Source organism: Ornithorhynchus anatinus, chromosome 4 (assembly GCF_004115215.2).
Source record: "Ornithorhynchus anatinus isolate Pmale09 chromosome 4, mOrnAna1.pri.v4, whole genome shotgun sequence".
NCBI lineage: Eukaryota > Metazoa > Chordata > Mammalia > Monotremata > Ornithorhynchidae > Ornithorhynchus > Ornithorhynchus anatinus.
In genome coordinates, this window is record NC_041731.1 from 98,496,865 (window position 1) to 98,523,330 (window position 26,466).

The 26,466-nt window shown below is 44.5% G+C and overlaps 1 protein-coding gene across 2 annotated transcripts in view; it reads right to left on the reverse strand.

Moving 5' to 3' along the window:
- Positions 1-101: 101 nt before the first annotated feature.
- The window catches only part of LRRC8C (leucine rich repeat containing 8 VRAC subunit C), a 33,924-nt gene continuing 7,559 nt past the window's right edge, over positions 102-26,466 (reverse strand). For both annotated transcript variants that reach the window (XM_029063022.2, XM_029063023.2), the window contains exon 2: positions 102-6,994. In XM_029063022.2, coding sequence (XP_028918855.1) covers positions 4,724-6,994 — 2,271 coding nt within the window. In that variant the 3' untranslated portion in view covers positions 102-4,723. The remainder of the gene's footprint in view (positions 6,995-26,466) is intronic.

Sequence of the window (26,466 nt, forward strand, 5' to 3'; positions counted from 1 at the left end):
ACATTTCAGAGTGTTCCATTGGGCCAAAAGAGAAGAGTCAGGGTTGACATTTTAGGAAGACAGATGAAACAGACTTCCAAAGCAGAAAAAACAAATTGCCATTTCAAATTTACAAAAGTGATTTTATTTAACTCACTTTGTACTGTACTGTACTGTAATATAATACTACATGGCAGATCACATTAAAGTCTTTTTGCCATAGGTTTGGATATTGTCCATCAGGTCAAATTTCATACTTTTGCTTGACATCCTTACAGATCTTGTCACAGTCAGCACATTCTGTGATGATAAATGAGAGACAACATGGTGGCTTCATTGAGCACTTTTCATGGGAAGAACCAAGGCATAAACACAGCATTTAAACAACAAAAATACTCATTAACAGCTGAGATTGGGGGCATGGAGAGGGAAGAGAACCGTGAATGGAATGATCCGACTCACACTCGATTAATCACCCAACCCTTAAATTTGCAACGAAATAAAACCAAAATAATTGTATTTCTGGGCTCGAGTCCTCAGTTCAAACCATCATTATTGTGTGCAAAGTTACTTATGTATAAAGTACTTCTGTCCCTCAGCCACACTGGGAAAATCAGGAAACGGGGCCCACCAGGCTGTTCCTTTGGGTAAGATGGCCTTGTGGGAGAGTTTAATGCATTCTTGGTCCATGACACTGAGGCATAAGCTCGGTGCTCAAGGACCTCTACTGCGATGAGTCTGGGGTTTCTGGCTATGGGGTTTTGGGTCCCTGAGGCCACCACCATCTATCCAGTCTAAGGTCCTCAGGGGCCCCAACCTCTCAGGAATTCATTTATTTGATTGCTTTCTTGAGCCAATTTGGCAGTCCCATCATGAACCATTAATCTGATTTACCGAGGTCCTTCTGCCAACACTGCATCTCATATTTAGACTGTAAACTCGTTAAGGGCAGGGAACGTGTCTGCTAATTCTGTTGCATGGTACTCTCCCAAGCGTTTTTACAGGGCTCTGCACATAGTAAGCGCTCAATAATACTATTGATTGATTAAAGATATTCACCAGAAAATTTTTTTTTTAAATCTTTCACCAGCAATTTGTGATACCTGCTCTGACCATTTGATATTGTCGGTAAATTGTCAATGAGGTAATACACTTTGCACACTTTGCTCAAATCAATGGAATGTTCAATATTCAATAGGTGTGATATTCATTTCACCTGCTTTAGGAAATCCCCTCTCCGGGTAGGATGTCTCTCTAAAAAGCAGAATTTTCTTCCCACTGAGTTTTAGACTATCAAGATCCTGAATAATTAGGCCACCTGCTAAAAAGACCATTTTTCTAAGGAACATAGGAGGGTCTCCACATTAAGTTGGAATGAAACTGCAAAGACATGTCCCTTACTAACCTCACTATCTTCACTGAAAACAATTCTTTTGTTTCAACAGATTACTACAATTGACATAAAATGTTCCCCATTTTCTGTGACAGGCTAATATGTACAGATTAAATAAATGGCTGAGTAAATACAGTGCATTCACGCTTACATATGCGGTCTCCTATGAATCCTAAAGAGGAGAAACACAGTCATTGTCAATGCCTTTTGAAAAAGAGCATTGAATATGGATATATAAATACACCCCACAGACTGAGTCAAGATTAGTAAAATGACTTTTAAAAAGCCAGCAATTCATTTACCTGAGTTTCCCTAATAAAGGTTAAACAGTAACCAGAAATATTTTTCATTCATGAATGTGGACTGAAAACTAGAATATTAAAAAGAGACGGAGTCAGGAAATTTGGACTCAGGATGCAGGTTTGGAGGATTTTTGTTTGTTTTGTTTTACAAAATCCAATAGAAATATCTTTATGATTTGTTTTAAATCACAGTGGAAACTTCGTTTTAAAAACTAGATTTTTTTTTAATGCACTGGGCTAGCACAGGTATATCAGAGACTGAAACAGAGAATCAAAAGAACCCAAATTTGGCATTTAATTTCAACCAAAACACAATAAAAAGTGAAAAGCAAACTACTGTGGAACTTGTTTCTATTTCAATGCCAAACAATATTTCCAATTACACTGGATGTAGGATCATTCAAATACGGCTTTTAATCTGACAGCATCCTTTTTAGGGATGTTTGTAATAGTTACAGTAGTATTTATTAAGCGCGCTTACTGTGTGCCTAGTACTGTACTGAGCGCTGGGAAAAATACACAGATGGGAATTTGACTCCATCCCTGTCCCTTGGGGAGGCTCACAATCTAATGTTATAGTAGAATAGCTCTAAATTTTATCCAGGTAAAAAAAAAGCCGTTATCTAGTCCAGGCCTTACCTTTCAGTGGAGGAACAATTATTCTGTACTCAGTACTGAAATGGCAATCCGGCCAACAGCCCTAAAAATTCAAACGACCAATTCTATGCGTCTAAGTACAGTGCGTTATTCAAAGCCAGTGTAGCTAGAACCCACAACATCGCTCTGGAAGTGAAACGTCTAACAGGAAAAAAATGTAAACATAATACTATCTCAAACATTTGGGTTTTTTAACCCCTAGATCAACTTCATGTCTAAATAAGTTAGCTGTACACATTCCCCCTTCTAAACCATTTACATTTAGCAAGAACTATGCAGCACTTTGGTTTAACATAATTGGATTAGTAGAGCAATGGAAAATTTCTCCCCAGTGTGGCACCATATTTGAAGCACAATTGGAGTACATATTTCTGCTGAGCAGTTCCTATAAATGCATTCCGTATATAAATAAAAGCAGCTTTTGAAAGAGCTCCCCTCGAGTTACCGAGCTTTTTGTCACATTGGCCATTCTTTTTTTTAATGTGGTACTTTGATGCCAGCAATCTCCTCACCCTCTTACTAAAACCTACATCACAAAGAACATAGCCCAGTGCTCAGTGCAAAAAGTACAGTGTATGTCAAGTTGGTAGTAAGGCAAGAAGGCAGCTTGGATCCAATAGCGAGCCACGTATTAAAGGCCAATCACAGCATCGTATTTTCTCCTCATTCCACAGTTCCGGCAATCACAGCCTTTTTGCACCTCGGCCCCAAACTTGCTTGAATCGTAAAGAACAAAAGCTTGGCGGGAAAAGTGAGGATTCTTCAGTTCTCTTCGACCACACCCTTCCCCCCCAGAGGTAAATTTTGCCATCATCTTCGCAAACGAAAGGCACGTCCCTAACCTTGAGAATGAGTGCTAAGAAGGGCGATGATCAAATTCTTCCTCTAGCCATCTTTTGGTATGAGCCTCTACTGTACTCTCCTAAGCGTTTGGTGCAATGCTCTGAACAGAGCAAGCACTCAATAACCTGATTGATTGGCGAATCGCTGGGTTGGAGGCCACTGCTATTGGTCTGACCTCACTTGGCATCAGTCGGTATTTCCAAACAAGCACAATCTACCGCCAGGTGACAGAGGCCAATGAGCAATTATTCCACCTTTTTAAAACAGCAACCACAGAATTACTTGAAGATGATCCTCATTTTGAGTTTAACTCAGAAATTTAGTTTCCAGTCCTGCATCATGACACCAGAGGACCACATGAAGAGGGACTTGCAGGGAGAAGCATTAATAGAAAATAATCATTTTGCTAATCTTTAATTTACTTTTGAACACAGGCAAATCAAAAGAGGTTACAACTGGCCTGCTGTCCAGAAGGAAGGAAGAGGCATTATAGTACAGTCCACCAGATATGTAACATAGTTTTAGTAGTTAAATTTTCCAGTCCAATGCACCCTCCTATCAAGATATCACAGTTGATTGAATTATTGAAAAAACAGGCTTCTAGTTTCATGATTTTAAATCAAATTACCATCTAGAAAATTAAAACAAATAGAGACTCACTAACATCTTTCAGGAGAATAACAGTGTAGTGATATGAAAGAAAACCAAATGCACTAAGGACTTCTCTTTTACATTTGGCTTCTGAGAAAACTATGGCAGAAGGTGAAAATCTAAGTTGGCCAAACCTAATGGTGAAAAACAGTTTTTTTTCTTTGCAAATGATTAGCCGCCCAGGGCCACTCGAAGCCTTGAATGTGAAGCAATTTAGCTGGGGGGGGGGGGTATTGGCGGGGAAGAAGGGGAGGAGTTTTTGGGTGGAAGAAGGGATTTGAGGGTCCCCAAAGGACAAGAAAGCACATGAAGGAGAAAATCCAGATTCCCCACAAGACTGCTTATTCCATATGCAGGGAAAAATAACAAAAAGATCTTCTGCAGCTGCTTGGCAATGAATATCTTCTAGACAGTAAGCTCGTTGTGGGCAGGGAGTGTGTCTGTTTTTTCTCGTTGTGTTGTACTCTCCCAAACGCTTAGTACAGTGCCCTGCACACAGTAAGCGCTCAATAAATACGATTGACTGACCGATATCTTCCCCTACTAAAACCAAAACTGAGGCAAGTAATTCGAAACCAGCTCCCTTTCACCAAAGCAAGCAGAACTGAAAAAACAGAAGACAGAACTCACCTGTTCTTGCCAGTAGAAAACAATACTAAGGAAACATTAGTGTGCAGGACAAATAAAATTTTAAAATTTTAACACTGAAAAAATACAAGTAAACTTTTTTATTTAAAAATATAGGTACTCCTTACTCTAAATCAGTCTGTACATTTTGTCTTGTGTGAAAAAGGAAAGAACAAAAAAGAAAAGAAAACGTTAAAGGCATTCAGACTCCCTCCTTATTTATACTGTATTTGGTAGAAGCACTTTTCGGCGATGCTTTGAGGCAAAGGAGTTATTCGGCTTTCATTTGCTCCCTGACATCAGAAGGTAGAGTTTCAAACAGAGCATCCTCTACGATCAAGCCAACCCGCTTCAGAGCCCTACAGTCGCCGAGTTCCGGTGGCAGGATCTCCAAGTGATTGCCTTTCACATCCAAGTACGAGAGGAACAGCAGGTTGGCGATCTTTGGGGAGAGGACGGATAGGCTGTTTTTCGCGATCTTCAGCGTCTTCAGCTTCTTGCAGAAGTACAGTTCGTCCGGGATGCTCTCCACCTTGTTGCAAGTGATGGAAAAATACTGCAGGCTCTGCAGCACGCCTATTTCCGGTGGGATAAATCGAATGTCATTGTAGGACAGATCTAGATAGCGGATTTTGTTGCATAGGAAGAGGTGGGAAGGGAGCACCTCGATTTTATTGTGACTGAAGGAGAGCCGCTCCAGGCTCGTGAGCTTTTTGATGTGCTCCGGGATATAGGTGATGCTGTTGTGCCAGAGCTTCAGGATGGTCAGTTTCCGCAGGTGCTGGAAACTCACGATCTCCTCGATGGATTTGAGGTTGTTTTCCTTTAAGTCCAACTCCTGAAGGCTGAGGAGGCTGAAGACGGCATGGGGGATGCGCTCCAGATCACAGTGGACCAACTCCAACTCGGTCAAATTAACCATCTTCTTCAGGTTGTTCAGCATGACCAGCTTGGTGCCGTCGTTGTGGATGCACATCCTCTGAAGGTGGCTGGAGACGTCAACTACCGACTGAGGGATTTTGGACACGTTGCTCTTGATGAAGAGAACTTTCAGGCTCTTCAGATCCCGCAGAGACTCGAGCGTAATGTTCTTGGCGATATCGTGACTCAGCGAGCCGATTAAGTACAGCTCCTCCAGGTTCCGGAGGCCGTACAGCCAAGGGGGCAGCTCCCGGATGTCGTCAAACTTGACGCTCAGGATCTTCAGGTTTTCCTTCAGGAAGGACAGGGCTGCGCTGTGGATTTTCACAGAGCACTGGTGCAGAGAGAGCTCTTGGAGATTGTCCAGTTGAGCGATGGTGGCTGGGATCATTACGTTCTTAATGATTTCCAGTTTTAAGGACTGCAGTTCCGTAATTTCAAAAACCGTGTCCGGGAGGCCGGACAGCATGATCAGCGGCAACTCCAGCCGGTTCTGGGCGTTCATCTGCAGCTTCTGCCTCAGTTTATCTGCAGTCCATTCATTATTTAAGTTCAACTGTTTCAGTTTGTTTTCACTGACCTCGGACAGGAACACGGCAAATCTCTTGGAATAAAGAGGATCGTACTGGTCGATCATATGAAGCATGAACGCGAAGTCGTTCTTGACGTCGGGAATATCGTCAATTCCCGTCTCCTGCCGGACGTACTCAAAGGAATATTCCTTCAGGGAACGGTAGAAGAGCCAATATAGGGTATAAAGGCACGTGAACCCGTAGATGCTCACGAAGCACAAGTAGCAGAAGGAGAGTTTCGAAAACAAGTGGGCCATGGTGTGGTTGCAGGAGAAATGTTTATAGCCCGTCATGTCTTGAATGTCAACATTGCAGTCTACAGTAAACTGGACTTCGGAGACCAGTGCGCTGTTATACGCAATAATGATCAGGAATTTGATAACCTTAAGGACAGTCTGGCGAACGTACATGGCGTAAAGGATGTCACCTTCCTCGACGTGCAGCCGGAACTTCTTGACCTTTTCAAACAACGCTTTGGCCTGTTCCCCTTCTTTCTTATCCAGAGCCCCCGCTGTCGCCTTATCCACAACAAACTTCTCCGGGATCGATTTTAACGACTGACTCTTCACCAAGGTGCCTTCTGCGGCCGGAGGGGCGGGGATGGCCCTGTTCATGTTGTTCTTCCTGTTATCCTTTTCTTCCGAGTCTTCCCCGGACACCTCCGATAAGGCCCTCGTGGTCCAGGGGGAGTCGAAACACTTCCCGAGGATTGAAATGAAGTGTTCGATTTTGGAGCTGGAGCCGGGGAATTTGAACCAGAAGTTACTACAGAGCATGAAGATGAGGGTATGTATGAGCACAAGATAGGGAAAGTACTTTGCATACCAATGTAAGGCCCGTTCGTAACACATTTGGTTTATGAAGCTATACTGCTGGAGGTCCAGATCGGTCTTCAAGCCCTTCATTTCCACGGTGACCGGACTGGTGGAGGGCTTAGGGGGCGGCAAGGCCGTTGTGCTTACGACGGCGTGAGAGGCATTGGGGACCGAAGAGTGGTTCTGAGAAGGCGGGACTCTTTTTGGAAGGCAGATGATCTTGTCTTGCATGACCTGAAAAAAAGAAAAGAGATGTTCCAATTGAATTACCCAGAGGCTTTCTAATGTTGTTAAGACTAGGAAAGATACAGCTTCCCAGAAACATCTTCTGACTCTGCCTTTGAGGCTCATGCAAACCAGCCCAGCTGTTACATCTTCATTATTTATCCCAGACAGAGAGAAAACAGCTGACATGCATCTTTACCTTTGAAGTCATGGCATAGACGACATAAAAGACTCAGAGGAGATCGTTTACTGACACCACGATGAAGTCTATTCCCACGCAAATAATAAGTGCCCATGAGAAACCTCGAGCATTTTTTATACCCTCCCACTATCTACCTGAAAACTCACAGCATACAGTTAGCCAGGTAAAGAATCTGCATCTCCTGGAGGAGATGGGATTACTCAAGGGCTGAACAACCACTGCCTGGGGATGCAGTAGAGCCTACATTTCAATCAACCAATCAATCAAATCAACAGTATTTATTGAGTGGTTTTTGTGTGGAGAGCACTGTATTATGCATTTGGGGAGAGTACAATATAACAGTGTTGGCAGACTCATTCCCTGCCCAAGTGGAGCTTATAGTCTAAAGGGGGAGATACATACCTAAGTGCAGTGGGGTTGAGGATGAGGTGTCTATCAAATGCTTACAGGATACAGATCCAAGTGTACAGATGATATAGAAGGGAGAGGGAGTAGGGGAAACGAGGGCTTCACTGGGGAAGGCCTCTTCCAATGGCCTGCCTCAACTCTGGAGCGGGGATGAGCAGGGTGGCAGGGGGCACTGGGAGGCAGGACTTGGGAGGGAGGGCAAGAGGGAAGCCTGAAATAGGGTGCTGCAGGGTGAGAGGAAAATATCCAAAATATAGGGGGGTGAGGAAGGGAGTCACATCCCTGCTGCTTAAGCTCCCTCATCCAGGAAGAGAAGGAGCATGGGGCTGGGAGCCAGAAGGATCTGGGTTCTAATCCTTCCTCAAGTAATTTCACTTCTCTGTGCCTCAGTTCCCTCATTTGTAAAATGGGGATAAGCGTTTGAGTGCCATGTGCGACAGGGACTGTGTCTTACCAGATTGGCTTGTATCTATCTTAGCACTTACAACAGCACTTTGCATATAGTAACCACTTAACAAGTACCATAATTATTATTATTATCAGAAGGAGCACGGGCCTGGGAGTCAGAGGATCTGGATTTTAATCCCCTCTCCACCACTTGTCTGCTGTGTGACAAGCGATGACTTGGGCAAGTCACTTCTCTTCTCCGTGTCTCAGTTCCCTCATCTGCAAAATGGGGATTCAATACCTGTTCTCTCTCCATACAGACTGTGAGCCCCATGTGGGACCTGATGATCCTGAATGTGCCAAGATGAACAAGGGCACCCACCATCTCGAGGTCAAAACGCTGTTGTGATCTCCCGGACGAGCAAAGTGGAAATCGGAAGCATGGGCAGGGCACTGCCTCCGTGACTGATGCTGCCAGACACCCAGGCCAGGAATGTGGAAAAAGGTGTCCCTCATCCTCGTGCCAACCAAATAAGGAATGGAGGAGCCAGAAGTGAGGGATTGGGGGAGGTGTGTTTGGAGATTGGGCAAGCAGGATCCGGAAACTCAAATGGCCTGGAAGGACGGGTGATAAATATCTGCCGCCTCCGACATTCTGGGCAGCGGATTGGGACTCGCAGCAGCAGCCTGCTGTGAGTTGCCCCTGCCCAGACCGTGGGACGGATGCCCGCTCCATCTGCACCAAGTGAGGAGCCTTGGGACAGGGGAGTGTTCCGCTGAGCGCTCGTGGGGATGGCAGCTAGGTGCTTCTCCACATGTGAGTGACGTGTAAGTGTATTCCTCCTGATGCTCTGCCACATGTGGGTCACACATAAATGAATTCCTCCTGAGTGGGAAGCATTTGCGAGAGGGAGCTAGGTGCATCACCACATGAGAGTAACGCATGAGTGTAATCCTTCTGAGTGGGAATTCTTCATAGGGTGCAGGGTGCCAAAATGAAATGTGTATTCTTTCTGAAAGGGAAGTTCAATTCCTCGCATGTGAATAAGTAAAAATAAGTGCATACCTCCTGAAAAGGGAGTTCAATTCACCTTGTGGAAAACATTTTGTATGGCTCAGCCTGACTTCAGTCTCTCTCACTGTACCGTTCCTCGAACCCATCCCTGCATTATGGGTGACACTACCTCAGAGCTTACTACAGTGCTTGGCAAATAGTAAGTGCTTAACAAATACCACAATTATTATTATTATCGTTATCATTATTAACTTCTTCCTTCCCCCAAGGCCCACAGGGCAAAAACATTAAGGAACAGCTAGTTGAGAGGAATTTATGTAAACTTGTTTGGGGACAAAAATATCTCATTAGACTTCCTGGGGGAGGTGAATCCTTGAAATGTTTTCTGTCAAATAAGTGGTCTTCCTGACACTTGGGTTCCCGGGGGCTCAGGGACTGGAGTAATGGACGGAGGGCCTCTCCACAAATACTGGTCTTTCTAGAGAGGCGTAATTCTCACACAAACTATGGGTGTGGACTCCACGTTAGGGCTGGCCCATGGAGATGAAAATTCCAAATTGATTTTTCTCTGGAAAAATTCGTATGAAAAGTCACCCTTGCCAGCTGGAGACATGGAAATAGCCATGAACTCCTTCAGATTTCCTTTGATCTGTGTGCTTAGCACAGTGTTCTGCACACATTAAGCACTCAATAAATGCTTTTGATTGATAAATTGATTGACGTTTAATTAGATCTTCGCATTAGTTTTTTTAGGATATTTGTTAGGCGCTTACTGACTACGTGTCAAGAACTGTTTCCGAGCACTGAGGAAGGTACAAGTTAGGATGGACACTGTCGCTGTCCCCCATAGGGCTCAAAACTAAGTCGACGGGAGGGGGAGTTAATCCCCATTTTACAGATGAGGCAACTGAGTCACAGAGAAGTTTAGTTCTCTCCAGTTCGTATCAGTTGCTATGAAAAGTGGAGGTATTGAAGAGAACTATTTCCTAGGTTGCTCTTTCTCTTGTTTTTCTCCCCAGTCTGCCTAATGCCTACTATATACTGTTTCCCTTCACTTGCAGCAAAAATGTTTTCTTGCTTCTTTAGTATGAAACTAAACTGAAAACTAAAAGTGAAAGTAGTTTAAAAATAGTTAGTATAGCCAAAATACAACCTTTCCTTACTAAGGGGAAAATGATCTTAATTTCCCCTTCCCTCAACTTTCCCTCAAAGTCGAGAACTTCATGATTCCAGATAATTAGGCCCTCTTCCTTTCTTCACAGACAGAGGAGTCAAAGGAACCCTATATCCCCTAGTCATCTCATCACCCTCACCTCTGTTGGAAGCAAAACATTTCCTCTGTTTGGCCCCAGGGTGTAGCTCCACTGCTCAGTGTTTCTTCCTGCTGGGCTCCAACCTCAGCCCCTGTGAACTTAGCTGAGTCCAGGGCATGGTGACCCACTTTCCTCGACAGCATGTGTCCTCGGCCCTGCCTTCTGCCCTGATATTGCCTTTTTTTGTGATGCTTCCATTTTCCGTTGTTTGCCCTCCAAACGGGTAGGGAATGATTTTCTTTCTCAGCTCTAACGGTCTTGTTTTAAGTAGTGACTTAAAGCTGAGTCATTTCTGTCACTCATCTGGCTTTTCAGCTCACTGGTTCAGCTCTACAAAATGGACACAGAGACCGTCCTTCAACTGTTAAGAGAGAGTCTCTGGGTCCATTTATCTGTCTCTACTTCTCTGGCTCCTCTGCTCTATTAAATCTGCTTTGCTCAGACCTGCTCATGAGGTCGCTGCATAGACTACTGGGTGTAACCCACAGAGGAGAGATAACGAAGGTTTTTACTGTAATTTCCTTGTAGACAGGGGACACGTTTGCTAATTCTGTTTTATCACACTCTCCCAAGTGCTTAGTACAGTGCTCTGCACATAGCAAGCGCTCAATAAATGCCACTGATTGACTGATTATCATTAGGAGGCAGAAGATGGCAAGGGCTGAGATTGAGGGTAGAAATGCTGAAAATTCTGCCCAAGTTCAGTAAAGACCATACCCAAGCCAAGTCATTTAACTTCTCTGGGCCTCAGTTCCCTCACCTGTAAAATGGAGATTAGGACTGTGAACCCCACATGGGAAGTGGACTGTGTCCAACTCAGCGCTTAATACAATGCCTGGCACATAGTAAATGCTTAACAAATTATATACATATTATACATAGGCCTCCCTTGATGACTCCTTCTCCTTTCTGTGTTTTCTATGCACTTGGATCTGTACACTTTAAACATCTGATATAATAATAATAATAATAATAATAATAATAATAATAATGGTATTTGTTAAGTGCTTACTATGTGCCAAGCACATAAACTAAGCGTTGGGATAAATACAAGGTAACCAGGTTGATCCATGTGGGGCTCACAGTCTTAATCCTCATTTCACAGATGAGGTAACTGAGGCACAGAGAAGTTAAATGGCTTGCCCAAAGTGACATAGCAGACGAGTGGCAGAACCGGGATTAGAATCCATGTCCTCTGACTCCTAAGCCTGCGCTCTTTCCACTAAGCCAAGTTGCTTCTCTTCACCCTACCTTCAACCTACAGTACTTATGTATAGATCCATATTTGTTTATTTATATTAATGTCTTTCTCCCCCTTTAGACTATAAGCTCAATGTGGGCAAGTAACGTGTTACTTGTTAACACCAGTTACAAATCAAAGGTTACAAGTAGTGTGGCACAGTGGATAGAGCACAGGCCTGGGACTCAGAAGCCCATGGGTTCTAGTCCCGGCTCCATCACTTAGCTGTTCTGTAACCTTGGGCAAGTCACTTCACTTCTCTGTGCCTCAGTTACCTCATCTGTAAAATGGGGATTGAGATTGAGCCCCATTGAGACAGGGACTGTGTCCAAACCAATTTGTTTGTTCCCACCCCAGCGCTTAGTACAGTGTCTGGCACACTGACAAATATAATAATAGTAATAATATTAATGATAATGTCTACCAACTCTGCTGTACTTTTCTCTCTCAAGCATTTACTACAGTGCTCTGCACACAATAAGCGCTCAATAAATACCACTGATGGACAATGATTGAGTTAAAAGTCAACCATCTGATTCAGAGAAACAGCTTAAAATCAAGATTAGAACAGCACGGAGGCAATGTCACATGTGGTTTCATGCCAGAGATGTAGCTGACATTGGTCAGTGGACTGAGATGGGAGCGCAAGCAGGTCCTGACCCTTCCATTGGAAAGAAACTTCCTAATGTCCCTCTACCTCTTGACCTCTTGACGCCTGGGTTCTAATCCTGGTTTTGCCAAATGCCTGCTGTGTGACCTTGGGCAAGTCATTCAACTTCCCCATGTCTCGGTTCTCTTGTTCTCCCTCCTATTTAGACTGTGAGCCCCGTGCAGGACAGCGACAGTGTCCACCCTAATTCATAAGTATTTACCCCAGAGCTTAGAACAGTGCTTGACACATAGTAAATCTTTAACAAATACCATAACCCCCACCTCCAGCCCCCACAAAAAGGAAGTTAAGTGACTTATCCATGTTCACACAGCAGGCAAATGGCAGAGTGGGGTTGAGAATCCAGGTCTTCTGATTCCCAAGCCCCACACTCTTTGATGATGATGAAGGTATTTGTTAAGCACTTACTATGTGCCAAGCACTGTTCTAAGCACTAGGCCACACTGTTGCTCATGGTGGGTGGGGAGTGGCATGAGAAAGCAGGGGGTTCTTTCAAAAACCTGACTGTAACAAGGAGAGGGTGAGTTAATAGAGGGTCTGGGGCTACTGGGGTTATTTCACTTGGACCCATCCTTTTCTGCAGTGAGTTTGGCCCTAGAAGAAGAAATCAATTAATCATATTCATCATGCGCTTAGTAAACGCTCAGGAAAATACAATATAAAAGAGTTGGTAGATACATTCCCTGCCCACAAGGTACCACCAAGAGCAGATAAGTCATCCATTAGAGTGCTACATCTACTGGATGAGCTAAGAACGAGTTTATGGTCTAGACTTACCTAGACCGTAAACTCATTGTGGACAGGGAATGTGACTGTTTATTGTTGCATTGTTATACTTTCCCAAGTGCTTAGTGCTCGGTGCACAATGAGTGCTCAATAATTACAACTGAATGAATGAATGAGGCTCAGGAAAAGCTAGATTAATGTCAGGACTAATCACAGTCAAATCCAGTAAAGCCTAGAGAGAAATCATAATCTGGGCAAAGCCCATTGTTGTCCCCTCCTCTCCCAGAGGACGATTGACCAATTTTTTTAGTCAGTTCACTCCCAGTGGCACTGCTGTAGTGGAGCCAAACTGTGAAAGTACCTAGACAGCGCTGCCCACTCGGATGGGGTTGGCACCGGGTAAGTGATGCTGGGCTTTCAGTGGGCACGGAAATACGCTCACTCCAAACATGTGTCTACAAATAGCTGCTGCAGGTGGTTTCCTGTCTGCCTTAGGCAGCATTGTCTTGGTTGGTTCTAATTACAAAGCTGCAAACTGGGTAATTGCAAGGAAAGAGTACAACTTAAGGCAGTGAACTGTTAAAAACAAACAAAAAAGCAAATGAAATCAAATGCTAGAATGCTAAGAGATCTACTCACATATCTCCAGCAAAAATCATCTACAATTCTTGGAGCAAAGACCCTGGATTTACTGTCTACTCATCTTTCCTCCGGTGATTTGGCACTATATATGAAATGACCTGCAAGCTGAATTCAGATTCCAGAAACACAAAGGCGTATATTTACATAAAACAGAGGACTGGCACAGGGCCAGAGTTCCATGTGGGCTGTAACATGACCTGGCCTGATGAAGTTTTTAGCCCCTTTAAGTTTATAATAATGATGGGTGTGGTGTCAGTTTCCTGTTGGTTCAAAATGATCTCTGAATGATGTTAAATGATCTTATTTGTCTGAGTAACATCAGCATTTGTGGAAGGTAAGACATTGCTCTAATGGAAAAGCCCTCTCTTTTCCATTTTACTACAAATTTTCATACCCGATAGAACAAAAGTGGTAATTCACGAGTTAACAAGATGCTGAAGAGCAGCGTGGTCTAGTGGAAAGAGCACAGGCCTGGGAGTCAGTGGACCTGAGTCCTAATCCCAGCTCTACCCATCAATCGAATAATTGAGTCCTCACTGTGTGCAGAGCACTGTTTTGAGCACTTGGGAGAGAACAATATAACAGTTGCCTGCTGGGTGACCTTGGGCAAGTCACTTTAGTTCTCGGTGCTTCAGTTTCCTCAGCTGCAAAATGGGGATTCAATGCCCGTTCTCCCTCCTACTTAGACCGTAAACCCCATGTAGGACAGGGACTGTGTCCGACCTGATACTCTTATATTTACCCCAGTGCTTAGAACAGTGCTTGGCACATAGTAATCATTTAATAATAATAATAATAATGTTGGTATTTGTTAAGCGCTTACTATGTGCAGAGCACAGTTATAAGCGCTGGGGTAGATACAGGATAATCAGGTTGTCCCATGTGAGGCTCACAGTCTTAATTCCCATTTTACAGATGAGGCAACTGAGGCCCAGAGAAGCTAAGTGACTTGCCTACAGTCACACAGCTGATAAGTGGCAGAGCCAGGATTCGAACCCAAGCCCGTGCTCTTTCCACTGAGCCACGCTGCTTCAATAACCACCACCCCTACCATGCCCACCACCAATAATAATAACAATAATAATATCGAGCAAAGCCCAAAGCACTAGTTGTCTTAGCCACGATGTCGGGGAGAAATATTCTTGAGGAAACTGAAAGCTAATTTGAACCCAGACGTGACAAGGGCACAGGGCATCTGTATAATCGGATGCCAGTGTGCACTGATGGCATTCTGTCTCCAGCCACTTGCACCTCCTTGCACGAGGAAACAGACTCTCCTTTCACAGACTAACGTGCGCCTTCTTCCTCCTGCGTCTGCCCAAATAATGTCAGCCTGGTAACTCTTTACAGGAAGAAACAGAGCGCTGACTCACTGGAGATCCGCTGTGGGGGTGTGGGCAGATTCCTAAGCCAAAATGAAAGTGCAGCCTCCACTCCATGCTTTTTCTCTTAATTACAATGTTTCCCTCAGGTCATGGCTCATCATTAGCCTGGGAGGAAGTTGCATGGTTCAACTGTTTTCCTAATTATCTCCATTAGGAGACATGCCAGTCACTAAAAGGCAGTTCTCTCGTCGGTTGGGACAGGTAGTATTTTAATTTGGAGAATGACAATTGTGGTGCTGGTTAAGTGCTTACTATGTGCCAGGCACTGTACTAAGCATCCGGATGGATATGAGCAAATCGTGTTGGACGCAGTCCTCGTCCCATGTGGGGCTCACAGTCTTAATCTCCATTTTACAGGTGAGGTAACTGGGGCACAGAAAGTGAAGTGACATCCCCACGTTACATAGCAGACAAATGGTGGAGCTGGGATTAGAACCCATGACCTTCTGACTCCCGGGCCCATACTCTTTCCATTACACCACGCTGCTTCTCCTAAGTAACAGCAGGGAGGTCTGGCTCCTGGAAAATAGAGCCTTTAGATTATGAGCACCTAGGGAGGATTCATAAAATCTTTCTCATCCAAATAGGACGAATATGGATTACCTGGCTGGGGAGAACCTTACCCCTAGAGAAATTTAAAGCCAAGCCTGAATCATTCAAGAAGCTTCTTTAGACAAAACCACCATCTTCCCTGCCACATAAGCCTGCAACTTTGGTTTTATCCTTGACTCATCTCTCTCCGTCAACTTGCATATTCAGTCAGTCATTGAATGTTCCAGGTTCTCTCTCCACCACATCTTCAGAATCCTTTCCTTTCTCTCCATATAAATTATTGTCATGTATCAAGCAAGTGTACATTCATTCAATCGTATTTATTGAGCTCTTACTGTGTGCAAAGCATTGTACTAAGAGCTTGGGAGAGTACAATATAACAACAAAAAGACACATTCCCTGCTCACAAGCTCAAAGTCTGGAGGGGGAGACAGACATTAATAAAAACAAATAAATAGATGACTAAATAAATAAATTTCAGATCTATACATATGTGCTGTGGGGATGGGAGAGAGGATGAATGAAAGAGCAAATAAGAGCGGCACAGAAGGGAGTGGGAGAAGAGGAGAGGAGGGCTTAGTCAGGGAAGGCTTCTTGGAGGAGATGTGCCTTCAATAAGATTTTGAAGTAGGGGAGAGCAATCATCTGTCTAATATGAGAAGCAGCATGGCTCAGTGGAAAGAACCTGGGCTTGGGAGTCAGAAGTCGTGGGTTCTAATCCCGGCTCTGCCACTTGGCTGTGTGATTTTGGGCAAGTCACTTAACTTCTCTGTGCCTCAGTGACCGCATCTGTAAAATGGGGATTAAGACGGTGAGCCCCACGTGGGACAACCTGATCACCTTGTATCCCTCCAGCACTTAGAACAGTGCTTTGCACGTAATAAGCGCTTAACAAATACCAGCATTATTATATGAGGAGGGAGGGCATTTCAGGCCAGAGGTAGGATGTGGGTGAGAGGTCGGCGGTGAGATAGACAAGAACGAGGTTCAATGAGAAGGTTAGCATTAGATGAACGAAGTGTCCGGGCTGGGTTGTAGTAGGAGAGTAGCGAGGTGAGGTAGGAGGGGGCAACGTGATTAAGGTGTCGTAATCCATCTTGATTACGGCATCAGCCTCTTCACTGACTTCCCTGAGTCCAGCCTCTCTCCTCTGCTAATCATCATTTTTCTGAAAAATACTTCTGTGCATGTTTCCCCACTCCTCAGAAACCTCCAATAGCTGCCCATCCAACTGTGCATCAAGCAGAAACTCCTTACCATTGACTTTAAGCCACTCAATCAACTCTCTCCTCTCTACCTATCTCAATCATCTCCCACTACAACCCAGCCCAACCCTTGCTCCTCTAATTCTAATACACTAAGTGTGCCTCACTCTTGCCGTTGGCCCCTTGCTCATGCCCTCCCTCCTGCCTAGAATTCCTTTCCTCTTTGTAACCAATAAATGACCACTATCCCCATCTTCAAAGGTATATGAAAATCTTATCACTCAAGGAATTTTTCCCTAATCTCTCAACTCCTTAACCCATTTTCCCAGACTATTGCTTCACCTACGCACTGAATCCATATCCCCTAAACATTTAGGTACTCAACACCTCCATCCCCACATCACTTGTGCATATGTTCCTATACCTGCACAGTTCTCTCCTGTAATGCTAACCTTCTCCGTGTACCTCAGTCTCATTTATCTCACTGACCATCTCTCGTCCATGTCCACTTCAAAGCCTTACTGAATGCACATCTCTTCCAAAAGGCCTTCCCTGATTAATCCCTCCTTTTCTTTTCTCAATCATTCAATAGTATTTATTGAGCACTTATTATGTGCAGAGCACTATACTAAGTGCTTGGAATGTACAATTTGGCAACAGAATTGTACCCCATTTTCTCCTATTTTCTTCTGCATCGCCCTGATTTGCTCCCTTTATTCATTCATTCAATTGTACTTATTGAGCATTTACTGTGTGCAGAACACTGTACTACACATTTGAAAAGTACGATTTGGCAACAAATAGAGACAATCTCTACCCAACATCAGGCTCACAGTCTAGGACGGGGGAGACAGACTACAAAACAAAACAAGTAGACAGGCATCAATGGGATCAATATAAATAGATAGAATTGTAGATATATACTCATCATTAATACAATAAATAGAATAATAAATATATATACACACAATTACTGTGTGGAAGGGTGGGTTCGAATCCCGGCTTGGCCACTTGTCAGCTGTGTGACTTTGGGCAAGTCACTTAACTTCTCGGTGCCTCAGCTACCTCATCTGTAAAATGGGGATTAAGACTGTGAGCCCCTCGTGGGACAACCTGATTCCCGTGTCTACCCCAGCACTTGGAAAAGTGCTCGGCACATAGTAAGCGCTTAAATATCAACATTATTATTATTATTATTGTTAGAACAGAGGTTGAGAGTCGGGTGATGGGGACGGGAGGAGGAACAGAGGAAAAGGGGGGCTCAGTGTGGAAAGGCCTCCTGGAGGAGGTGAGCTCTCAGTAGGGCTTTGAAGGGGGAAAGTGTGCTAGTTTGGCGGATGTGAGGAGGGAGGGCATTCCAGGCCAGAGGTAGGACGTGGGCCAGGGGTTGACAATGGGAAAGGCGAGAACGAAGCCCAGTGAGGAGGTTAGTGGCGGCAGAGGAGCGGAGTGTGTGGGCTGGGATGTAGAAGGAGAGAAAGGAGGTGAGGGAGGAGGGGTAAAGGGAGGGAGATCTTAGCAGTCAACAGTGAGGAGTTCTTGTTTGATACGAAGTAGATTTTTCAGAAGTGGGGGGTGACATGCCCAGAGAGTTTCTATAGAAAGATAATCCAGGCAGCAGAGTGAACTACAGACTGAAGTGGGGAGAGACAGGAGGTTGGGAGATCAAAAAGGATGTTGATACAGTAATCCAGTCGGGATATGATGAATGATTGTACTAACAAGGCAGCAGGTTTGGATGGGAAGGAAAGGGCGGATATTGGCGATGTTGTGAAAGTGAGACTGACAGAGTTTGGTGATGGACTGGATATGTAGAGTGAATGAGAGAGCGGAGTCAAGGATGACACCAAGGTTGCAGGCTTGTGAGATGAGAAGGATGGTAGTGCCGTCCACAGTGACGGAAAAGTCAGGGAGACGACAGGGTTTGGGAGGGAAGATAAGGAGCTCAGTCTTGGACATATTGAGTTTTAGGTGGCAGAAAGACATCCAGGTGGAGATGTCCTAAAGACAGGAGTAGATGCGAGCCTGGAGGGAGAGAGAACAGGGGAGGAGATGCCCCCTCTCAGCCCCACAGCACTTATGTACATATCTGTAGTTTTATTTATTTATATTAATGTCTGTCTCCCCCTCTAGATTATACACTCATTGTGGCCAGGGGTTGTGTTTGTTATATTGTTCTCTCCCAAGTGCTTACTACAGTGCTATACACATACAGTAAGCACAATAAATATAACTGACCATTCAGTTGCTTCCCCTACGTGTAATTTATTTCAGTGTCTATCTCCCCTGCTGGATTATAAACTCCTTCAGGGCTGGCATTATGTCTAACGATTCTACCGAACTTTCCCAAATAGTAGAGTGTTTTACATACAGTAATGGCTCAATCAATATAATCTACTAAGTGATTTTAAAAGTTATGATGAAAAATTTGCAAATTTACAGCCTGGATTTGTGAGGATTCATTTTGTCAGGAGATTCTGAAATATCTGCAAGGGCACGACACCTTAGCAGTGGGAAGGAAATAATTCTTTGAAATGGATTTGGTTCATCCCTAGCACCTCCACCTTTTTGATAAACAAAGCATCCAAAACAAAATCAGGTTGTAATGGCAAGAAGTGGCACACCTAAAAGGAAAAAAAAATTAGGTTACCTTAATGCTAGGGATGCATAGCACTAAGTGAAGGCTTGAAAACCACATAGTAATTGGAGGATAATTAGATAACCAACCAGAATGATGCAGTCACCAAACCCTGCTTGTTGTTTTATCTTGTTGTGGGCAGGGAACATTTTCTAAACTCTGTTTTACTGTACTCTCCCAAGGGCTTAGTACAGTACTCTGCACACAGTAAACAATAAATACCACTGATTAAATGACAGCTGAACAATGCAGGAAAAGTGTGACCTTGGGCAAGTCACTTAACTTCTCTGTGATTCAGTTACCTCATCTGTAAAATGGGGATTGAGACCGTGAGCCCCATGGGGGACAGGGTCCGTGCTTGTATCTACCCCAGTGTTTAGAACAATGCCTGGCACATTGTTAAGAGCTTAACAAATACCATTATAATTATCATTATTATTCTTTGTGCCTCAGTTACCTCATCTGTAAAGTGGGGATTGATACCGTGAACCCCATGTGGGACATGGATTATGTAGATTGTACACAGGGCCATGCTTTACCCATTGGACCACACTCCTCTTCTATTCTTCTCCTCACGCGTCCCATCCAGCACAGTTGTGCCGAAGTGAACAAAACTTCAATGCTGGGAGATTTCATTCTAGGACATCTGTCAGTTGACGTTGTATATCGGCAGAAGTGACACTGATATATCTGCTCCTGACGTAGGATGGGGAGTTAATGATGGAGTTTTGAGTAGTCCGGATTTCAAAGGTTGGAAAAGGTTGGATGGTAGTCAGCTTTGTAGACCTTTAGTTTGGTCTGGAGCCTGTCACAGTGCCAACACACACTAATGCACTGTCTCCCAAAAGTGTGCTGAACTTCTTGATTCAGTCTTCTACTGAATTGTCTCCCCACTCCAGTCCATACTTCATTCTGCTGCCAGGATCATTTTTCTACAAAAACGTTCAGTATGTTTCCCCACTCCTCAAAGAACCTCCAGTGGTTGCCCATCTGCCTTTGCATCAGACAGAAACTCCTTATCATCAGCTTTAAAGCACTCACATCACCTTGCCCCCTCCTACCTCACCTCGCTACTCTTCTACAACCCAGCCCACACACTCTGCTCCTGTAATGCCAACCTACTCACTGTACCTCGATCTTGTCTATCTCGCCTACGTCCTACTTTTGGCCTGGAACACACTCCCTCTTCATATCTGACAATCACTCTCCCCACCTTCAAAGCCTTATTGAAGGCACATCTCTAAGAGGACTTCCCTGACTAGGTCCTCATTTCCTCTACTTGCACACCCTCCTGTGTCACTCTTGCATTTGTACTAAGCGATTGGGAGAGTACAATATAATAGAGCTAGTAGACTTGTTCCCTGCCCACAACGAGCTAACAGTCTAGAGGAGGAGACAGATACTAGTATAAATGAATAAATTACTGATTATGTATATAACTGCTGTGGGGCTGAAAGAGAGGTGAATAAAGGGTACAAATCCAAATGCAAGGATGTCATGGATTGGGGGAAGGGAGGGGGGAGAAATGAGGGTTTACTTGGGGAAGGCTTCTTGGAGGGGTTATGATTTTAATTAGGCTTTGAAGCCGGTGATCATCTATTGGATATGAAGGGCGAGGGAGTTCCAGGCCAGAGGCAGGATATGGGCAAGGGCTCGGCTCAAAGTCTGTTGAGAGTTTCGTAAAAGACTGGAACCATACGCTTACACCTGCATCCTTGGCTCTTGTTGTATCTTCTACCGTGGCAGGGTAGATTAAAGTGAGCAAGACCAGGTCTACTCTGCAACCCTACTTCACCCTATCTGTGCTGGGGAACGGATTGGACCTGCACTTCCAGCTCGACCTAGCCAGCCTGGAAAAATGAGTGCCTGCTAGCAATATTTTCAGAAGCCTTCTAGCTTGCAGAGTTGGCAGGAGGATATGATTGCCTTGGGTAAGTCAGTCAAACATCTGTGTTTATTGAATGCTCACTGTGTGTAGAGCACTATACTAAGTATGAGTAAAGGGAGCAAGTCAGGGTGATGCAGAAGGGGGGGGGAGAAGAGGAAAGGAGGGTTTAATCAGGGAAGGCCTCTTGAAGGAGATGTGCCTTCATGAAGGTTTTGAGGTTGGGGAGAGTAACTGTCCATCAGATTTGAGGAGGGAAAGTGTTCCAGGCTGGAGGTAGGAAAAGGGCGAGAGGTTGGCGGTGAGATAGACAAGACTGAGGTCCAGTGAGAAAGTTAGCATTAGAGGAGCGAAGTATGTGGGCCGAGTTATGGTAAGAGAGTAGGGATGTGAGGTAAGAGGGGGCAAGGTGATTGAGTGCTTTAAAGCCAATGGTGTGGAGTTTCTGAATGTTGCAGAGGCGAATGGTCAACTACTAGAGATGCTTGAGGAGTGGGGAACGTGGACCGAACATTTTTGTAGGAAAATGATCTGGGCAGCAGAGTGAAGTAAAGCCTTTTCTACATTAAACTGGATGGAGGGAAAAGGGAAAACGAGAGATTTAGGTAGAGCCCTCAGTGCAAATCCAAATTCTGGGGCTCAACTGTTGCAGGTGGAGCTTTGATTGGGGTTCCAGAAGGGGCAGAGCTAACCCAAATGCCCACCATACAGAGGAAATTCCATAAACCCTGACCTCTACAAGCTGGCGTTACCAGAATCAATAGCTCTTTTGGGTGTTTAATATTTACTGAACCACACTCTGCCAAGCACTTGACAGAGTTGCAATGCCATCATCATCACCATCATCATCATCATTACTGATTGAGGGCCCACTGTGCCCAAACACAAAATTAGGCATTTGGGAAACATGCCGGAGGAATAAAGAATGTGGACAATGTGAACAATGATGTTTCAAACGATCCGTGCCAAAGGGTCCCATCCCTTCCGTTGGATAATTTGAGATCAGGTGTCACTTCTTCATGAGAGTTCTAGAATTACAGCAGTACTGGAAGATGTCATCTCATCTCATCAGAGAAGCAGTATGGCTTAGAGACTAGAGTAAGGGCCTGGGAGTCCTAAAGACCTAGGTTCTAATCCCTGCTCCTCCACTTGCCTTCTGGATGACCTTGGGCAAGTCACTTAACTTCTCTGGCCCTCAGTTACCTCATCTGTAAAATGAGAATGTGAGCCCCACGTGGGGCAGGGACTGTATCCAAACTGATTAACCTGTATCTACTCAGTGCTTAGACCAGTGCTTGGCATGTAGTAAGCACTTAAGTAACATAAATATTATGATCTCATGGACCTCTGGCAGTCCTTGGTTCCAGCTGGCCGCACTGCTCCCCCTTGTGAGCTGTGTTGTGGGGCAGGCTCCGGCAACCATTCATTCATTCATTCAATAGTATTTATTGAGCGCTTACTATGTGCAGAGCACTGTACTAAGCGCTTGGAATGTACAATTCGGCAACAGATAGAGACAATCACTGCCCAATGACGGACTCACAGCTTCAATCAATCAATCAATTGTATTTACTGAGCGCTTACTATGGGCAGAGCACTGGACTGGGCGCTTGGGAGAGTACAAAACCAAAACTGCAATGCCTGGCAGATAAGTTTCAAAGCAGCTCGGGGCCTTGCAAAACACTCTAACTAGCTGATCCTTGTGAGCAGGGAATGTGTCTACCGATTTTGTTGAAGTGTGCTCTCCCCAAGCGCTTAGTACAGTGCTCTACATGTAGTAAGCGCTCAATAAATACCATTGATCGATTGATGATTATTTATTCAATAGTATTTATTGAGCACTTACTATGTGCAGAGAACTGTACTAAGCCTTTGGAATGTACAAATCGGTAACAGATAGAGACAGTCCCTGCCCTTTGACGGGTTTACGCTCTGCAAGGTCTTAATGACAGCCTGAAGAAATACTCTCCCACTTCTGTGGGCCACACATAATCTTGGTGGTTATTACAAGTCATGATCTCCTGGTGCAGAGTTGCATTTCTGTCAGCTTAACTTCCTTTGGCTCCTGCCTGTGTGCAATAATTTTTATTACTTTCTAAATTGATAATGTTTATTGAGTTCAAACTGCAGCGGGCTTGGGATTTTCTGACATTTCTAAATAACATATCCTTTTTTTAAAGATAGGGATGTCAACAGGTCGAAAGTCGTGCCCAAGCTCAGACAAATCAGTGGAGGAGCCAAGTGTCCAGGGATTGGGTCTACCAACTGTTCTACTTATTCCCCCAAACATTTAGTACAGTGCTTAATAAATATGATTAATTGATAATCCCAGGATGCCTAATTCTCACTCTGTTAGCCAAATCTCTTGACAACGTTGTCCCTTCATGAAGGCAACTTCCCACAGCAGCCAGACATTCATTCATTCATTCAGTTCAATCATATTTATTAAGCGCTTACTGTGTGCACAGCTCTGTACTAAGCACTTGGGAGAGTACAACACAACAATAAGCAGACACATTCTCTGCCCACAGTGAGTTTACAGTCTGGAGGGGGAGACAGACATTAACATAAATAAATTACAGATATGGACATAAGTGCTGTGGGGTTGGAAGGGGAGATGAATAAAGGGAGGAAGTCAGGGCAACGCAGAAGGGAATGGGAGAAGAAGAAAGGAGGGCTTAGTTAGGAAAGGCCTCTTGGAGGAGATGTGCCTTCAATAAGGCTTTGAAGGGTGGGAATGTCACTGTCTGTTGATTTGGCGGGGGAGGGCTTTCCAGGCCAGAGGGAAGACATGGGTGAGGGGTCGGTGGCGAGATAGATGAGATCGAGATACAGTTAGAGGTTGAAACTTGACCTAGGGAACATTCCTCCTAGCTCCAGCAAGGAGGTCCGATCAGTCTCTCGGCACAACAGAGGGTCCAACGGTGTGAGCATCCCTGACTCTGGGTAAAAACGACTTGCCACATCGGTGTGACAGAGTTCCCACCTACTAAGTAGTCTTCAAGAATCATACAACCCTCTAGGCTGTATGCTTGTCCAAATCTGGGTACCTATCTATAAATTATACATTACAAAATACTTTTCTATATTAATATCTGTCTCCCTCTCTAGACTGTAGGCTTCTTACTCTCCCAAGCAATTAGTACAGTGTTTTGTAAACAGTAAGCGCTCAATAAATACCACCGATTGATCGACTGTATATTCTTCCAAGTGCTTAGTACAGTGCGCTGAACACAGTAAGTGCTCAATAAATATTGCTGATTGATTGATAAGTAACTGCAAACCAGAAATAAGAGTGAAGAGTTCGAAGGATGAAAAAGGTACATCCAGATCACAAGATGTGATACCCCAAGGCAGCCAGTTCCCAGGATAATGAGTTTGCTACCACCTCCCCCACACATGAAAAATTATCTGTGGTACCAAGGAGGAATTCAGCTGAAATGGCCATTTGCAACAGCAAGCGATATAGATGAGGGAGGGGGAAGCAGAAACACGAGCAGAACCCCAGCTGCTGCATCATGAACAGAGATAAAGTCCTACTGAGGTCACAGAATAGGGATAAACTTTCCATCTTCAGCGTGGAGGTGAGAAGCAGCGTGGCCTAGTGGGTAGAGCACGGGCCTGGGAGTCAGAGGACCTGGGTTCTAATCCCAGCTCTGGCACTTGTCTGCTGTGTGACACTGGGCAAGTCACTTCACTTCTCGGTGTCTCAGTTTTCTCATCTGAAAATCGGGAGGAAGACTGGGAGCCTCATGTGGGATGTGGACCATATCCAACCTGATTAGCTTGTATCTACCCCAGTGCCTGGTACATACTAAACACTGAACAAATGCCATAAAAAAGTCACTTCACTTCTCTGGGCCTCAGTTACCTCTTCTGTAAAATGGGGATTAAGACAATGAGCCCTATGTGGGTGGGACATGTACTATGTCCAATGTCCAACTTGATTAACTTGTATCTATCTCAGTGCTTAGTACAGTGCCTGGCACACAGTATGCGCTTAACAAATACCATAAAAAAACCTCTGGGGCTGAGGTTTTGGGGGGATGAGACATCTGGGAGCAGACCAAAAACTGTGCCCGGAGACATGACGGAGACCAAAGACACAACAGAGACGCACCGATGGCGGAGACTAAGGATGATAGAGATGAGGGCCACTAGATTCCAGGACAATGCCAGAGACAAAGAAAGAAATAAGACAAGGCAGAGGCCAATACAGAGACAGGTCAGAAGCAGCCAGATACAGAATAAACCTGTCCAGGCCCTTCCTGACATGAGCCTGGCTCTTCTGGTTCTTCCTCAGCTGAAACTGGGAAGAATTGTTCATTGCCTCTTCTCTAGTCCAACTTGGTAAACGGTCTGGGAAGTCTGACTCCAGCCCCAGTTAGGGAAGGACTAGAGTCTGCCCTTGAGGCCACTGGGAAAAAATCTGGGAAGTCATGGCCCCAGAATCCCTGACAGAGATGTCCGGAGGGCTAACAGGAAATGGAGCCACCATCTTTTCTATTTTTTTGGTATTTGTTAAGTGCTTACCATGTGCTAAGACTTTACTAAGAACTGGGGTAGATAAAGCTAATTGGGTTGGAGACAGGTATGTCCCAAATGGGGCTCACAGTCTAAATCCCCATTTTATAGATGAGGTACCTGAGGCAGAGAGAAATTGCCTGAGTTCAAACAGAGACAAGTGATGGAGCCGGAATTAGAACCTAGGTCCCTGTGATTCCCAGGCCCTTGCACTATCCACTAGGCCAAGCTGCTTCTCAGCTACTTCACCATCCTGAGGCTCTATTTCTGGCTGGCTTTCACTTGTTTTCAAAGGGAAGGACAGATTGGATGGCCTTGTTGCCTACCCTGTGCAAAGCCCATGGGGACAAAGCTTCACCCATATGGTACCAATTTCTGTCCCAGTGATGCTTCCCATTTCTCTACAGGATCAGGGTCAGAAGTCCTGACTGGAAAAACAGCCTATCCTTTTCATCAAATGTGAACCTACTCAGTGTTCAGCCTCAAAACATATAGATTTGAGAATCATTCCCAAAACAAAAAAAGAATCTCATCCAGGTAACATGAAATAAGTGCTTAGTACAATGCTCTGCACACAGTCAGTGCTCAATAAATAAGACTGAATGAATGAATACTGACCATATATGGATGTTAGCGTACTAGAAAAATCTGAGAATTCAAAGAAAGAAGTGATGCGACTAAAATCTGTG